Raw genomic sequence first — 17213 nt, 5'->3', positions numbered from 1 at the left:
TTTAAAATGTCCTGTGGCTGCTTTCCCCCCACCCACAAACGCTGTTTATTTCAGGGTGCATAATTCCTAAATTAATCCTTCTTTACAAACAAACCACCCAACCGACCAAAACAAAAGGATGTTGTGGTTCTAATTCATCAGTTCAGTGAAATCCCGCTCAGCAAGCTTGAACACCGCTCGCCGATCCGGGGTTTTCCAGGGAGAAACTGCCATCGAGCCCGGGCAGCAGCGGCCTGACCTTCACGGCGCCTCCGCCCCCCCACCACGCCGCCCCGGCCGCCCGCGGCGCGCAGGCCCCCGAGGGGGTGGGTGCGGGTGGCGCCGGCACTTGTGGGGACCCCGCACCCTGTCCCCGACCCCACGCTGCGCAGCCCCGCCGGGCGTGTCCCCGCCCGCCCGGAACCGCCTCTCGCCGCCGGGGTCATCGCAGGCCGCCGCCCGGCCCGGCCCAGCCCCGCCGCCCGCCCAGCACCTCCCCGGGCCGCGGCGGGGCCGCGCCGCCTCCCCTCGGCCGCCTATATAGGGGCAGCGGCCGTGGCGGGACCGCCCGGGCGGGCTGCGGTGAGTGGCGGCGCGGGGCAGCGGCTTTGCCCTCTCGGCGGGCGGAGCGGGCCGGGCCGGGCTGGGCGCGGAGCGGCGGGGTCCCCGGGCGGGAGCCGGGCTGGCCTGTGGGCCTGGCGCGCCTGCTGGCCCGGGGTGCGCCGCGGGGCTCAGCGGCCCCTCGGGAAGCTGCGGGGTGGGGCCGGGCGCGGTGCGGGGGTCGGCGGGCCCTGCCCCGGCGGGGCCTCCGCCATCGCCGAACGCGGCCGGGGCTTTCCCGCTCGGGGCGGGTGGGCCTGTTGGCGGCGGGGGGCAGCGCGGCGGCGGCCCGAGCCTTCCCCTCCCGAGGCGGCCTGCCCTCGGCTTCGGCCGCCCTGCAGCCGGGCCGGCCAGGGGTGCCCGGCCGTGGGGTCCCGCCGTGGCCCGGCCGTGCGCACGTGTGAGCGCTGCCCGCTGCCCTGCCCGCCCGGCGCCTCAGCTGCGGATGCCGGCCTGCTGCCGCCTGCCCGTGCGGGGTCTTGCGAGCAGCAGGGCTGCCTGCTGGGCTCATCGGCTTTGGAGAATGTTTGCGGAATGAATCGGCAGAGAATAACACCTGGGGCTGCGGGCGAAGGGCTCTGTGGGACCTGCTATGCTAACTGATGCACCTTTGTTTCTAGGTTTGAGGCTTGGATGTGGTTTGGAAGTAATAGAGCAGATGTTGCTTCGTGTATCTACAGTTTTTAATCTGCTAGTGTGATCACAAGTAAGAAAAAAATAGGGGAAGGTATGTACATATATAATACTGCTGTAGTTTGGACTAAGTCTTAAATTTTCTGAAAGTGGTGATGTGCTCTTATTGATCAGGGAACTAAACTTTCTTGGCTCTTAAATCTTCCATATTTTTATAGGCATCTCTGTTTTTCCTTCTGCTGCCGAGCTTTCCATTGGTGTCTGTGGGTGATTTGGCATGTCCCTTTGGGGATCAGCACAAGTTGCTAAGCTCTCAGCATGATGCAAGCAGTGTACATTTTAGTGAGTGCAGGCCACTGTTGCTCTCTAGTAATTCCCTTCATTCAGAGGCTGCCTCACTGGCCTGTTGTTCTTTTCTTCCCCTAAATGAGAAGCAAAACTCTGCAGTGCTGTGTGAACACTAATGAGGTATATAGGCTAATGAAGCGTCACTTGGTCTTGGAGCCTCTGATTTGAAACAACACCTAGTGTACTATGTTGTCAGTAGTGAAACTGTTCAGATCTGAAACCACAACTCAGAAACTGCATGTGTTAGTGCCATTTATTACAAGAGAAGTGATATTTTTTTTAAAAATCCATTATGTTCAAATTCGATCAACACATCTTAAACAGATCGGACATAAGTTACTGAGTGACAGTATTTGGCCTACTGGATAGGTTTTATTAAGCTTCAGGAATAATAAATCTGTTTAGAGACAGGCTTTCTTAAAGCCTTGCTTGTAAGCAAGCATCTGTGCTTTTAATGTAAAAGCTGCACAAAGGACGTGGTTCATGCAGTGTGGGGTTTTTTAATTATTCTTTCAATGTAGCCTACTGGAAATCATGTTTCCCATTCATATTACTCCAAAATATATTTTGGGAGTCAGAAAGCTTCAAAAGAAGCACTACAGTAGGTAGAAGAGTGAAAAATGTTCTTTTTACTGATGTACTTTGCTTGAAGCCAGGCTTAAAAGTCAATGAGGGACTGATTCATGTGTGTGTTTGTGTGTTTTCTAAGACTCATGCAACTTCTTGACAGTATTCCCAGCCAAATGTCTCGCTCAGCAATGTGGTTCTGAACCAGTGGGAGCTCATCAACTCGGTGATTTTACTCTAGATAAGCAAGCTTGTTTTAACTGCTTGCCCAGCGGAAGTATTATGCTGCAAACTTGAGAACTGAATTAATTTGAATATTTTATTTGAAGGTATTGCCTTTGTATTTCTGCTTTCCAGCTGCCTTCCTGAGAGATGAGCTGTATTTCTTATTTATAGTGTGCTAGTCTGTGGAGGATTTACACTGGAAACATGACAGCCAGACACCATTCTAGATTCATATTCATTCCCTTTCTACTCATATTTTCTGAGAACCATGTAGAAATACCTAATGTGCCTGTATCATCATGCATACAGCTTTCTTAGCTGCTGTTTACCATGAGAGAGAGAGAGCAATTCTCTGTTTTGCTTTATAGGCAGGGAGCTGAGATGGGGAGTAATATTCCTGCCAGCTAGCCTTGGAAGCCTGATGGAGGCTATGCTTCTACAATCAATCGAAAAATAATGCTCGACACTGTTCCTGGATGTCCTCTTTGCATTCATTTGAGAGATCCAGGGAGACTAGAAGCTAGAAAGCCCAAGTGATCTGAAGCTAGGAAGCAATACTTCCAGAGAACTTGCGTAACACATAAAACTGGTCAGTCAAAATACAAATATGCGATGTCTCAGTTCTGGGGACAAGCATTTTCTGTCTCTAAATGGTTTAGAACAAGCTAACTGGAAGAGTGGAAGTAGAAGCATTCATGTGACGCTTTTGCCTGTCAGAGTTACTGTTGTAAATCAGGTATGCTTCATCTTTCTCTTCCCTCAGGAGACCAGTATCACTATACCTGCCAGGAAACGGGAGACTTCACTCTGAAGTAACTGATAAACAAGCGTGAAGCATGAGGATCAACTCTGCTATTCAGGCTGCTATTGATCTCACAGCAGGAGCTGCAGGTAATGCTGGAGAGAATTTAATTGCACAAAACTTCTGAGGGACAGTTTTAATACCTTTGACAAATGTAGAAGCAGTTTCCCATTGCTATAAAAAGCCTCGCCTTCTGTATTTTAAGGATATGGAGTTGAAGCAGCTGACCTCAGCGAGTGTTGTAACTACATCACTCTCACTCCTCCCTGCTGAAACCCCTGCCGTACAGGGAAGGTGTAACCCTTATTTCAGACTAATAATCTTCCAGAAGGAGGTTTAAGTTAGTGTTGGTTCTCATGCTTATAGGAGTTTAAGAATCATTCACAATTAAAGCATTGGAATGAACTCCAACAATGCGCAAGTAATTGAGGTGCTGCTTTTCTCACAGGAATCCTCTGTAATTGAAATGGCCAAGAGGCTAGCCGAAAGGTTATTGACTCCGACAACATCCCAGTGTGAATCTTTAAAAGCTGGGAAGCTCAGCAGTGCGACTGATGATGATGAATTCACTTAACTAACTTCCACTTTGGTCTAGTCTGTGCTATAGTTTTGCTGGACCAGTTGTGACAGTTGCAAATGTGGAAACAGTGGCATTGTCTTGCTGGTGTTACCACATTGGAAGTGTCTGTGGCTGAGGGATGAATTTGTTTTTAGCTCTACCACGGAAAAGGGATCTTTTTGACATTGCTAAGGTGGCAATGTTTATATAGAAAAGATGGAAGGAAAGATTTTTCTAATGTACTGTTGTAACCAATTTAGATAGTTTCATGGGTTTTCTTTCCCATACAATAGCTATTGCAGTCAGTCCTTTTATGATGGTTATGTTAATGCTGTATGACAGTATTCATGGTGTTAAGTGCATTCAAAGGTAGTTGTTTGAGGTCATTTGTCAGAACGGAGTTAACCTTACTGCAGTGAGAAGGCAAGTGGTGACAAGTCACATGAGACCAGTGTGGCACCTTCATAAAGCATTTCTCCTGCTGCCACATTTTTTCCTGGTGAATACCTGCTTTGTTAGCCTTTGCAAAATACGTAAGTGACCAGGTAAGACCCTCTTTTCCTGCAAGGGAAGAGAAATGTTTCTGCTATTACTCCTTCATTGCTTTAAAAAAAAAAAAAAGTTTCTGTTTGCCTGTGCACTCACCTTGGTTTTGGGCTCCTCAGTAAAGAAAAGCTATTGTATCTGCTCTGTTTCCCAAAGTAGCAACTTAATATCTGTGTGGTTCTTGATGGTTTTGCAGGTGTTCCCAAGTGCTCAAATGGGAGGTGTGATTGCTTTCCTTCCTGGTGCTTCAGCCTAGGAATGCTACTGTTAACTTTATGAGTTGAAGCCTGGTATGTCTCATCTTGGCTACTACAAGGGCTGGAAACTGGCATTAGCCTAGAAGCCCATTGCTTGGTGATACTGTTCCATGCCCGCCTTCAGGCTGACAGGGTATGCACTTGAGGTTTGCCTGGGTTTTAGCAGTAGAGCTTAGAGGATCTTGGAATTTATTATGGTGTTTTCTTCTCTGGTATAGTTCTCCTGCCTTCAGATGAAGAAATTTAGACCTCTTTCAATATAACTTCAGTAATCCTAAATCACTGTTTCTTGTTTTTTTTCTTTGATACTTCTGTTGTAGTAGATAGTTTTACTGTTCCTCTAGTATTTATTTTCCACATTTTTTCCACATACTTGCTTTATATTGCCTGTGTTCATTGGCAGTGCTTTTTTCTGTGTTACATTATGTTTCTACACCCTTTAGAAAGTGTGCTTAACTAGGCAAATGACTAGTTCCTCCAGCAAATGCATAACCTGATTTTACCTTCCTCTCCAGATATAGTCTTGGCTAGCTGATAAGTAATGACATTTCGGGGCAAGTAAGTTCTGGACAAAGAATAAACAAGTCATTTAGCTGCCTGTGGGTCATAGTCCTTTGCCTAGGAATTGATCAACCTCTGCTCACATCTTTGATTAAGTAGGACTCTTTTTTTTTTTTTTTTTTTTTTTTTCCCCCACTATTCCCATGTTTTTATTAGGACCACATTTGTCTAAATGTTCAAGCAGGGTTGACTTTTTTTTGCTTTTCTGGTTTGTTTTGGTTTTGTTGTGTATTTTTTCAGACCCATTACTGCTGACTGGAATTATTATGTTTTTCTTTAATATTTTAGATATTAACTGGGACTCTTGGTCTTTACCTTGAGGCTTACAAAGTTCCTTGCTGTAGTTTACTGGGCTTCTTGTGCCACCTTCAATGACAGTGTAAGGAGAGCCCTTTCTCTTTTTGGAACATCCGTTCACAGTCCACTCCCCATTTTTCAGCTTTACATTTCCAAGACCATTCCTGGTTTTCTTGGGCTTCTTCCAACAGCCATTATTTTATTATATATGGATGTGTTAGGCTCCTGTGTAAAGGAAGTCCTAGCACTTGTCCTGTAGATTAATATCTACCTGGCTTGCCTGCAGGTAGCATTGGCTGAGCCTTTCCAGCTCTGCTTTTCATCTGAGGTTTACATGGATGTTACTGGCCTGAGCCAGCTACTTCTCTCCTTGGTTATCACTCCCAGAGCAAGAAGCTCATCATGCTTCCTTGCATGTCTTACTCTGAAGCTTTTCATAATCCATCTGGTTGAGCATGAGGTTTTATGGCAGCTAGATCTCCAGTTCCTGAAGTAGCTCTTTGCAGAGGAGCAACAACAATGTAACACAAATGTGTTTGCAAAGAGTAAAATTAATTGAAAATAACCGGGGTTAAACAAATGCTTGCTCACTTTTCTTCTTTCACGTAGAAGAAAAATAACTAACCTTAATTCTGTTTCAGTTTCTCTACATTATCTGCATTTACAGATAATTATTTCTGTTTCATAGCTGAAAAAACATCTTGTTAACTTGACCCTCTTTAAGATATTTCCGGGTTAACTGTGCTTTGGTTAAAGATCAGCTTCTGTTTTAGGGTGGTTCTTCTCTCTTGCTGGAAAAGCAAAACCGTAAAGCCTATATAAGGTACACCTATCATATGCGTCCTGTTAGGTATTGGCATCTAATAGATTGCTGTCAACATACGCTGGTGGTTTTTACTGAAAAAGTGTAACGTCAGCTCTTTCTGCAGACTACTTAATTGAGTTAGATCTTGTGGAAGAACACTGCACTATGGGCAAAGTGGTTATTGATGACAATGATGGAAATACCTCACAAGTTTTCAGGGTATTGACCTTGCAGTTCTCTTTGGAAAAGATAACATGTTGAGAAACTTTGCCCTTTTGCCCTTTTTCAGCTTATACTGGACACTTTCTTCCAGTATGTGGGAATAAATGTACGTAACAATCATCTAGATTTTTGAAGTAAAGAGCTTGAGTCTTTGATTATCAACTTACAATGTATCATCAGTTTTAGCACTCTCTCAGCAGTGTTCCTCTTGTGCTGGAGGAATCTTTGTCTTGCTTGATTACAAATATTTCAGGTTTTGTTATTACTGGAACATAAAATCAGCTTCAGAACCACTGCATTAATGAGCAAGGGAAAATGTTGCTTAACTCATTAACACAAGTGACTTGATTGCAGAACAATACTTCTAATTTAATACCTGTTTATGTAAGATGAACAAATTCATTTATACTTGCTTTTAGTAAGGTAAAGAAATGTTTAATGAGAATAAAACTGTTACTGCTGTTATGCCTGATTTTTTTTTTCTTCAGTAACTAAATTCACCACTGACAATTGATGCTATTGTTCTAAAATCAGCACAGTTGTCTTTTCCTGTGGAGAATTAATTCCATCTTTGCTTTCTGCGTGATTTTCCTAATAGTGGTGTTTGTGTATAGGTGTTTCAGCTGTGATAATCTTCAGCCACCCTCTCTAACTTCCACTGCTTACTTAGGTGGGACAGCATGCGTGGTGACTGGCCAGCCCTTTGACACTGCGAAGGTGAAGATGCAGACGTTCCCCAACATGTACAAAGGACTTATTGACTGTTTTGTGAAAACCTATAAGCAAGTGGGGTTTCGAGGCTTCTACAAGGGAACCACACCAGCGCTTGTAGCCAACATTGCGGAGAACTCAGTTCTGTTCATGTGCTATGGATTTTGCCAGCAAATTGTGAGAAGAATTGTTGGAGTAGACAGGAAAACAAAGCTCAGGTTAGTAATAGAAGTCTGGTTCATAATCTAAAATAAATAAATAAAAAATCATGCAGCTGCTACTTGCAAATACTGTATTGTCAGGGTGCAGCTGATGTCCTGGGCCCCCCTCAGTCAGTATGCAGTGTAATAGGTTTTGGAATATAGACCTTTGTGTTAGGATACGGTGTCTAACTAAAACAGAGCCATCTACTTGTTACTACAGGTAGCTGGTTTAGATAATCACAACTTAATGGAATATTCAAGACCTGGAACATTTTTGCCAAAGAGACTGAGCATTGCCACAGCTGAAAGTTAGTATTCCCTTGATCTCTAGGTGGTTCTGATTTTGCAAGGGAGGTATTTGTTCTTAGAGGGAGGCATACTAAGGGGAAAGGACACTTTTCTAATATTGCCTTGCTTTTAAAAAATTGTTTCAAAAGCTTTAATATAATGGTGGTTAGACCAAAGGTCTAACACAATCTACTGCACTGGCAGTAAGTGGTTGCCTAAAGAATGAGAAAGAAGAGAAGGAAGTGTTTAATACTTTTGAGTTCTCTACCAGGCTGCTTTCTTAGTTCAGAGGATTTCTTGATCCTGGCGTGACTTTGGATCTCTTTTTGAAGCACTTGTCCAGTCTCCTCTCAAATTCTTCTAAGTTCCTTACATGTGCAGTACGCTTTGGCAGGGAGTTCTGCAGGTGATAGTCATTAGTTCTGTAATTGTTGATTCTTAGCCACTGTCTCCATGTTATCTGGGATTTTGTAGGCCTGTATCCATTGCTCCATGCCCCTCTTCCCCACCTGAGTCTTTTCCTAGATGGAAGGATCCCAGTCCACCTAGTCAATGAGCACTGTGAAGCTGTTCCTTTGGCTGTCACTGTCTTTCTCTGAAACTGTTGTAGTTCTAATGCGTTTGGGCTCTTAGCTTATGAGACCAGAGCTGTGCAGAGTATTCAGGCTATGAACAGGTCATGGATTTATGCACTGGCATAATGATCATAATCCCTTTCTAGCTAGGACGGCTCTTCTCCAGGTCTGTGTGCCTTATTGTTACGCGTTTCTCAAGGCATGTCTTCTGTGCAGCACTGGGAGCAGCTGCACCTTCTCCATCCCTGTGCTGCCCCACGGTATGTAAACAACTTCTCACACTGTCTGAAGTCCACTCATTCATAGTGATGCAAGGTTTAACCCCACTTAGCTTTTTATTAATAGCTTTGTTCTGCCTCTGTCACATCTGTCTCCAAATGGAAGTATCTGGGGAGGCCATGATTCTGCATTTGAGATCTCTGACATGGCTTGGGTAGCTACCTAAGTGCAAGACAAGTATTTAAAAGTGGCATTAAGTGAAGTGTTCTCCTGTCACGTGTTAAGATGCTCTGTATCTTAAGACTGAGGCCTGCTATGAGTGAATACGTATCATAGAATCATGGGATGGTTTGGGTTGGAAGAGACCTTAAAGACCATCTAGTTCCACCCCCATCTGCCATGGGCAGGGATACCTTGCACCACACCAGGTTGCTCAAAGCCCCATCCAGCCTGGCCTTGAGCACCGCCAGGGATGGGGCATCCACAGCTTCTCCGGGCAGCCTGTGCCAGTGCCTCACCACCCTCACAGGAAAGAATTTCTTCCCGAGGAGACTTCTATGACGTGATGAAGAAATGAATTATATTATTTGCTCTTTATTTGTGTTGTCTTTCACTGTGTTCTGGCAGTTCAGACCTCTCAGCTGAGACAGAACTATTTCCACCTTTTTTTATTGCTTTCTTGGATCGGGGGCTTCTGTTTGCTTGGCTTACAGATCCCTTGTCTTTTCCTACCCATTAAAATGTAGAAGGCAGGCCTACCAACAGGCCTACCTACTTAACGATCTTTTATGATCCTCCTGGGAGGTAGACCGCAGACTTGCAGAGGTCCTAGGATCATCTCTTCACATGACTGAGACAGCATGTTTATGGTGTATGTAGGGGAGGCAGCACAGGAAACTTTCAAACAGTACGTATAGGTGTTCTACTCCATATCTTTGGAGTAGGATACAGAATGGGAATGTAATTTGAATATGTAGCAATAGCGAGTGTCTCTGACAACTGACCCTTCTTTCCTCGGTCAGGTAATAGTATTTTTCAGATCCAGGATGGTTGGTTTTAATACATTGTTGATTGAAGAGCAAACAGTGTAACTGCATGGCTGTACTAGGACAGAACACTAAAGGATTTAGGTTTACTTGAAAGGCTTCTTCCTTGGTGCTGCTCCCTTGATCTCTTCATCTGGATCATTGTGGGGGCATCTGATGAGGTACATGTATGACAGAATTGTATTGATGTGGTCTGCAGTGGTACCCTGAGTACATGTGGTCTGTCCAGGACATCTCTACCCATTCTCATTGTTGAAGAGCGAAGAAGCCTTTGGCGTGTGCTCTAGGGAAGGGAAGAAACCTTGATGAGGTGGCTAACCAGCAGACATGACAAGCAAAGAACTATAATTACCTTAATTGCCTCTGCTGTTTAAAAATTGTCATACTGTCTTAGCCTGAAGAAGAATATGCATGAAGTCACAAACTGAGGTGCACCTGACCATTTTTCTTAACCATATATAAGCAATTGCTTCTCACTTTTTCATGATTTTATAATTTTTGTGATTTCTCAAAACCAGCTAGAATAGTTTGGGTTTGCTTTAAGTTACCTTTTCAGCCTTAACTTTAAATGGCTTGGAAATAAGCTTGCCTAGCCTGCCTGGGTTTAGGGATATCCTGGTCAGTGTGTGAAGCCTTGCAAAACAGTTACCAGGATAGTTACAAAACAACAGGTTTTCCAGTTAAAGGAATACATGCCACTGATGCACAAGTCAAAAAGAAAACAGAGGGAGAAATGCTAAATTCCATTTATTTTTTAACATCCATTTAGACCAACCAAACTGATTTCATTCAGTGCTAAAGTCTAAACTGAGACAGCAAAATGGAAAGAAGTGCTAAATTAAGTATGTCTTTAAATACCCATTTAGCCCAACCAAACTGATTGTGTTCCGTGCCAAAGACTAAATGGAGAGAACTTTATACTAGTTCACCTCAGTTTGACTTTCTCAGTATGTGACTAGTCATCTTCAGTAGGTTATTTTATTTGAAAAAAACAAGATAAATGCGTTATAGAAGTGTGAGAGTAGAGGATTCTTGCTCCTGTGATGTGTGATCAAAACCCTCCCATGCAGAAAAAAATTCTGAATTGGGCATTTTGAGTTGAGGGGGAACTTGAACAGGATTCAAGACTTATCACTTCTGCAATGAGGTTCACTATATTAAAACCCAGAGCCTAAACAGTGGGTCTATTTGAATTTCTGTATGTAGAATTAAACATCAGCAGCAAAAGTAGAAAAGATCTGAATTATGGCTAAGTCTAGTCCTTTATGTACGTGTCAGAATTCTTTTAATCTGATAGCATCTGGGGTTTATTTCTCTCCTGAAGGAGGCAGGATCTTGCGTACCCTTTAGTACATAGTTAGAAGGCACCTTTTCCGTATTTTCTTATCTTAATTCTTCAGTGTGTAACCTTATTGCCTTGCTCTAGCTCATAGCTTAATGACTGCAGGGCTCAGCCACATACTGTATTTTCAGCTCTGCCTTTCTCTGTCCAGAGCTACTACAGTGCTAAATTAAACAGTAGGTTTAGGTTTAGGAATTGTAGGTTGCATTTCAGATCCCTGTTCTGCCAAGCTTTGTGTTCTGCAAGAGGGTTGTGCAGTCAGTGTTGCATTTCTTATTTACTGCATGTTATTCAGTTGCTGCTTGACTGGCAGTTCCTGATTTCTTCTGCTTTGACAGCTCTTGTCACTGCCCTATCTGAAGATGTCACGAGCTTTGCTTCATGTGAATTTTCACCTTACAGAAGCATCACAAAACTAAAGCTGTAGCTTTAATCTCTGATACTATAGGTGCATAAAACTGCTGGGCACAGGGCAAACATCTCCCTTGTATGGAAAGAATTTCTGTTCGGCAGCGAGGTCAGCACAGCGGAGACTGGCTCCCCAGGCTTTGAAAGAAGAGAGAAGCTCCACTTGCTCTGTGCTATTGTGCAGCTCCTGTCCAACACACCAGTGTCTGCAGGAGCCTGTTTAAAGTGTATCATCATAAAGCAGTATGAGCCTGGAGACCTGGCAGTTCAGCAGCCCAGACTTCGTGATATGTGTAAAATCACTGCAAAGTAAGCCCCAGTTTTGGAATACTGTGAGTCAGTGCAGATTACAGTGCTGTCTTATTCAGTGGTGTGGTTTGTTTGTGCTAGCTCTGAATCATATGGTTATGTTCATAGCACCACATCCATAGAAAGATTATAGTGGTCCATCATGCTTTGCTTTCAGATTTCTAGCATCTTCCACTGAAAGAAAACCTGTATTAATACTGGTAAGATGAATTTGAGAACACTGACATCTATACGAAATTATTGTTGCTCCTTCTCTCTTTGAGGAAGTAACTAGTACCCAAAAGTTGCCCAGTAAAACAAGTCTACAGAAATCTTTTATCACAGCCAAGAAGGGGAAGATTTGATAGTGTTTATTCTGCCACATTCACTGAAGTATAGCAAAAAGGGTAAAGGTTGCAATGTATCCTCTCGGGTGTCAAAAGGGTGTGTTCAAGTTGTACACGAAGATGGGATGAGTTAGGTTTTTCATCTCTCTAGTTCAAGTAACTGCCCTTTTCCCTTAAGACTCTTCCCCCCAAGACTGTGCATCAGTTTCTCGATGATTATTTAGAGTACAGGTTTGGGAAGCTGATTGGTGGTGCAGTGGCTCAGCTGCGCTGAAGGTCAGTGCCCAAATACCTTCTGCAGTTTCTCTCTTGCAGTGATCTGCAGAATGCTGCTGCAGGCTCCTTCGCCTCTGCCTTTGCCACCCTTGTCCTCTGTCCCACAGAGCTGGTCAAGTGCCGGCTGCAGGCCATGCATGAAATGCAGTTGTCAGGAAAGATAATCCAGGGACACAAGTAAGTATACACCCTGCCCAGTATTTCTGAAACCCTTTTATTTATTATTTTTTTTTATTATTTTTAATTCTGTGTTGGCTCAGTGTCACATTTGTAGTGCACTACTAACCAGAAAAGAGTTGTGGTTGGGAGGGTCACGGCCTGGAGATCTCTCAGGTATCAGTAAAGCTGGATGCTGGTGAAGGGCTCCCAGCAGGGTCTTGTTCTAAGTCTTGCTTGAATTCTGTTGTCTGCACAACGGGTCTAACCCTTAATTGTTGTTGCCGTTGCCTACTATTCTGTAACTTTCTCATTATCTGGCTATTAGGCATCACTAACTGGATTAACGTCTCTATCAGTACAGTTTGGTCAGTAGTGAAGGGTGTTATTCAAAAGGACGGTCCCCTTGGATTTTACCGTGGCCTGTCAAGCACTTTGCTGCGGGAGATCCCAGGCTATTTCTTCTTCTTTGGAGGGTATGAACTGAGCCGGACATTTTTTGCCTCTGGGAGATCAAAAGATGAATTAGGTATGGTGCCTCTTTTTCCAGGTTGATTTTAGCATGCTGTCATGGGGGATATAAGGGGGAGGGGGCATATCTTCCCTGAAGATATACAAATTATATACAGCAGTTGTAAAATGCATGTAAAATGAAGGGAATTGGTCATACGCAAAATGCAGACCTCTGTGTTTTGTATGTATATAGTAATGAATTATTGAAGTGACCGTCTTTCAATGGAGCAGGATGTATTACAAATGGAGAATGAATACAGTGAGCTAACAGTAATGCTACAAAACTACTTGAATATCTGATCCTACAAGTGTAATGCCACTCAACTTATTTCAGCTGCCGTTTAGAGTGATGTTGAAGTCCTTAGTTGTATTCCTGAACAGTGTTTTCAAGCGTATGCTGAAAAGTATACTGACTATTAGATGTAATTACAGTGATAGTAAGAGAACACTGAGATTGAAAATTAGACATGGAAAACACGAAGAGATGCCAGAATAAAGATTGCTTGTCCCCTGTTGAAAGATTGAACAGTAATACTTTGTCTTGCTGGGACTTAGGATTTCAGCTGCGTGCACTGTGGTCTCTGTTGCAAAATAAGTATATCATCATCTGATCTGAAACATGAAGTCGGGTTGCATCTTAAAAAATGATGGATCACAAAGTAACTTTACCAAATAAATAAATCTCTGTATAGGTAATTAGGGACACCATGTGATATCACTCTAAACCATTTCACAATTAGCCTTGGAAAGTGACTACAAGTGTGAAAGGAGTGGAGTTAATTTAGTTAAAGCAGTCAAAACAGATTTCAGAGTTAAGCGTTTTTAGCACATCCGCTAATCTGAGGCACTCCTTTGTAACCTTTGAGCTTCTGGTTACGCTTGCAACTTACCAGTGGCTTAAAATTAACTTAAAGGTTTTGCTGGGGTGGGGGGCGGTGCAGAAACTGCTCTTTTGTCATAAGCAGGTTTCTCTATGTTCTCTTTGACTTCTGTAGATGAAATAATGTGATATTTATGTTGGTGAATATTTTGTGGTGTGTATAAAAGCTTATTTCTTAACTTTAGGTCCTATTCCTTTGCTACTGAGTGGAGGTTTTGGAGGCAGCTGTCTGTGGATTGCTGTGTATCCTGTGGACTGTGTCAAATCTAGAATTCAGGTTCTTTCAATGGCTGGAAAACAGACAGGCTTTATGGGAACATTTGTAACTGTTGTGAGAACTGAAGGTGAGTATGCAGCACATTAACTGAATCTGTAGGGCTGCAGATTGAAGTCAGTACCCTCCAGTATTAAAAATTGCTTAAGAAGGCTAGTGCACTGATAATGTGTTGAAGACAGACAGTAACTGTTTCTAACAAATACTGATGCTTCATGTAGGCTGGAAAGCTTGGAATTTAGAAATCGAGACCTACTGCATCTGCCCTGCCTCTTGGTTCAGGAGACAATTCACATAACACTAACAGGAGCTCAGTATGCATTAAAAGCAGATAAAGGAAGGGTCTCCATCACCCTGTGACCAAACCTATAGATGAAAATTGAAGGAATCAGTGAAGTTCAGTACAGAATTTTTCTTTACCTCTAGAAGTTACTATATGGCTGACTGAGGGCTGTTTGATAAATCAGACCTATGTAGCCTGGCAGCTTGGGGCATCTACCTCTGTGTCTCATCTCTGGAAAAGGCCTGCACCAGGAACTTCAAAAGATGGTGTAAGAACATATGTGGCAGCAGATACGAATCCTGGCCCTGGTGCTAGGGAAGATACTCCAGAGCAGGAGTCTGGCTAGGATACAGCTTCACCATAGTCCTGCTGTTCTTTCTGTCCCCTTGCCAGCTGTGGCACAGCTACTATGAAGACCCTGTCATATCTGAGATAAGCTTCTAACAGAAGCACTTAAATGGCTACGCTCGTGTTCTAACTCTAGATGCTTACCTCTGTATCACTATCCAGTAACACTGCAGTTAGCAGCTCCGCTGAGTTTAGCTCTTTGTGTGCATGCCTCTGAGCAGAAGCGTTACTTTAGTATCCTTAGAAGGTAAAAGTACAGTGGTTGATGCAGATAGCAATTTATTAAATTGCCTAACTCGCTCTTATTTCATTTCCAGGTGTACTTGCCTTGTATTCTGGACTAAAGCCAACTATGATCCGCGCATTCCTGGCTAATGGGGCACTGTTCCTTGCCTATGAGTACAGCCGGAAACTTATGATGAAACAAGTAGATTCTTACTGATACAGTCTAGCAGATGGAGAACGAAAAGGTTGTTTAATGATCATTTAAATAAATGGTCAAAAACCTGTAGATCACACCATGGTCTGAGCAGGGCTAAATCAGTGACCTAACTTTAGGAACTCAACTCCTGTTTAGGATTTGTAATCTTTGAAATTCAGGTGATTTTTATAGATGTGTACATGCTGCTTGAGTTAGATCAGCAGAACTATCTCCATCTTGCAGATTCTGCACTAGGTACATGGCACATCATAAATGTATTTTCCTGACCGGTAATGGTGCTAAAAAAGTTTATGTTGACCTGTCGGGTTTCATGTAATATGCAGCAGTAGGCTGTGATTTGTTTACGGCAAAACACTGTCTTAAAATCTGTGCTGTGGTGGTGAGTTTTCCAAGTTGTTCCTGGCAAGTGTCTGACTTGAAATAACAGCAGTCCTGTCTGATCTTGCTGAGTATGGCTGGCTGATACATAGCCCTCAGCTAGATTCCTGCCCTTGTCTGGCTCCTTTCTGCTCTGTGACTTTCCAAGGTCATGGCAGTTGGTGCCTGACTTGTGTAGTCTGTCCCAGTAAATGGGCTTATAAAAGTAGGAAGTGTTCACCCCATACCTTGTACTTACATGACCTAGAGCCTGACATATGCTGGCATTTGAGGTAAAAATACATAGTTGATGGGTTTAAGGAGTCCTTGAAAGGATTTCAGAAAATAGTGAAATGCTGGAGTATATACTAAGCACCACTGAATTAAGTACTTAACATGAGGGAGACTACTGGAAATAGCTGCTGGCTCTGAGCACAGAATTGTAACTGCAGATTCCTGTCTGGGTCACCCTGATGTGAATGAGTCCATGTGCTCGAAGGACAGGACACTGAAGAGCAGCAGAATGCCAGAACCAAGTTCTTAAAGACAACTGACACCACAGTCTCTGTGGTGTAGCGCACACTTGGGCTGGAGCTCTGCCACTTGATGTGTCCTTCCAGCTGAGTGGAAAAAGCTCACATGACTGGATAGTTTGTATCATGTCCCCTTCAGGCCTGGAGGGCGTACCTGCTTGGCTGTGTTACTTGATCAAACATGCAGTTAGCATTACCCAAAATTATGCAAAACACCTGTTTCTAGATGCCACTTTAAGTAGGATGTTCTTTATACATGCGGTGTAAGCAGCTATTGCCATATCCTGGGCGAAGGTAAAGCAGGTCTCCGAGCTCCACAGTGCCTGACTTGGGCCTGGAGTTGTATGGAAGCATGTTGACTGTATGCTATAAGTGGCAGCTCACCTGGTGGGGGGCACAGGCAGACTCTTTGACCTACCAAGATCATCAGAGCTACACAGATTGGCAGCTACTCCTGGCAACCACAGTTTGTCAGTGACTGACAACACTTTCAGCTGAAACAGCTCAGTTTTGCCTATTAGAGCTTCCCTTCCAAATCCCAGAAAGGGGAGAAAGCTTCAGGCATAGATCAGGATAAAGCTTCAGGAAGCATCTCAGTACCTGCTGCCTCATGCAGTGGAGCCAGGGTGCACTGAAACCAGCTACACCTCTGCATTGTTACAGCCTGTTTGAGAGGTGGCCAGGGCAGCTCCCCCAACTCTTCTGGCTTCTCCCACCTCCCTGTGCAGTGAGAACTGTTCATCTCCCTTTCATACACCCCTGCAAAAGGGCAGTTAAAGCAGGGCAGGGCAGAAGAATCTTCAGTGTCTGTTGCACCAATTTACCTCAGCTGACTGGTAGACTAGGAGCAGTAATGCTGTGCATCATCTGGACTTTAAAAGGAGTTTATGCCAAATGTTTAAATAATCCAGGTAGGAGGGTAAGGCTTTAAGGGTTGTTACACTTCCCCTTCTTTTCAAAGGTGTCTAGCCAAGGGAATGATTATATTTGTACATGTTTCTCATAGGTATGGAAAAGCGATGACTGATTCCACATCAGTGGAATACTTCAATCTATTAAGATTTGTCTTTGCTTTCATTTTTTAAAGCTTATGGTTGCAGTTTTTAATACAAAAGTTGAAGCTTCAAGAGAAGCAGGATACTTAGCACTGAACCTACAGCAAGAAATAGACTTGTTTTGAGAGTTCACCTTCTGAAGTTGATGTAAGCAGTATTTTTGCTATTCACAGCTGCTTAAGCTGTACATATGTATCAGTTGTTCAGCAAAGAACTTCATAATGTTGGTATAAAAATTCATGGCAATAAAGTTTGATTTGATTAACTG

The 17213-nt window shown here is 43.6% G+C and overlaps 1 protein-coding gene across 2 annotated transcripts; it reads left to right on the top strand.

The window, feature by feature from the left end:
* Nucleotides 1-393: 393 nt before the first annotated feature.
* SLC25A15 (solute carrier family 25 member 15) lies at nt 394-17213 on the top strand. 2 transcript variants are annotated; one of them, XM_055802610.1, is made up of 8 exons: nt 394-561; nt 1200-1306; nt 3116-3243; nt 7072-7330; nt 12144-12281; nt 12620-12789; nt 13839-13997; nt 14876-17213. In XM_055802610.1, the coding sequence occupies exons 3-8, from the start codon at nt 3189-3191 to the stop codon at nt 14998-15000; spliced, it is 906 nt and encodes a 301-aa protein (XP_055658585.1). In that variant the 5' UTR covers nt 394-561; nt 1200-1306; nt 3116-3188; the 3' UTR covers nt 15001-17213. The 2 variants fall into 2 exon arrangements, with proteins under 2 accessions (XP_055658585.1, XP_055658586.1); XM_055802611.1 differs by lacking the exons at nt 394-561; nt 1200-1306 and adding an exon at nt 4456-4649 and having other exon boundaries at nt 3140-3243.

This window comes from Falco peregrinus, chromosome 4 (genome assembly GCF_023634155.1).
Source record: "Falco peregrinus isolate bFalPer1 chromosome 4, bFalPer1.pri, whole genome shotgun sequence".
NCBI lineage: Eukaryota > Metazoa > Chordata > Aves > Falconiformes > Falconidae > Falco > Falco peregrinus.
This window is presented reverse-complemented; position numbering and strand designations above follow the sequence as displayed.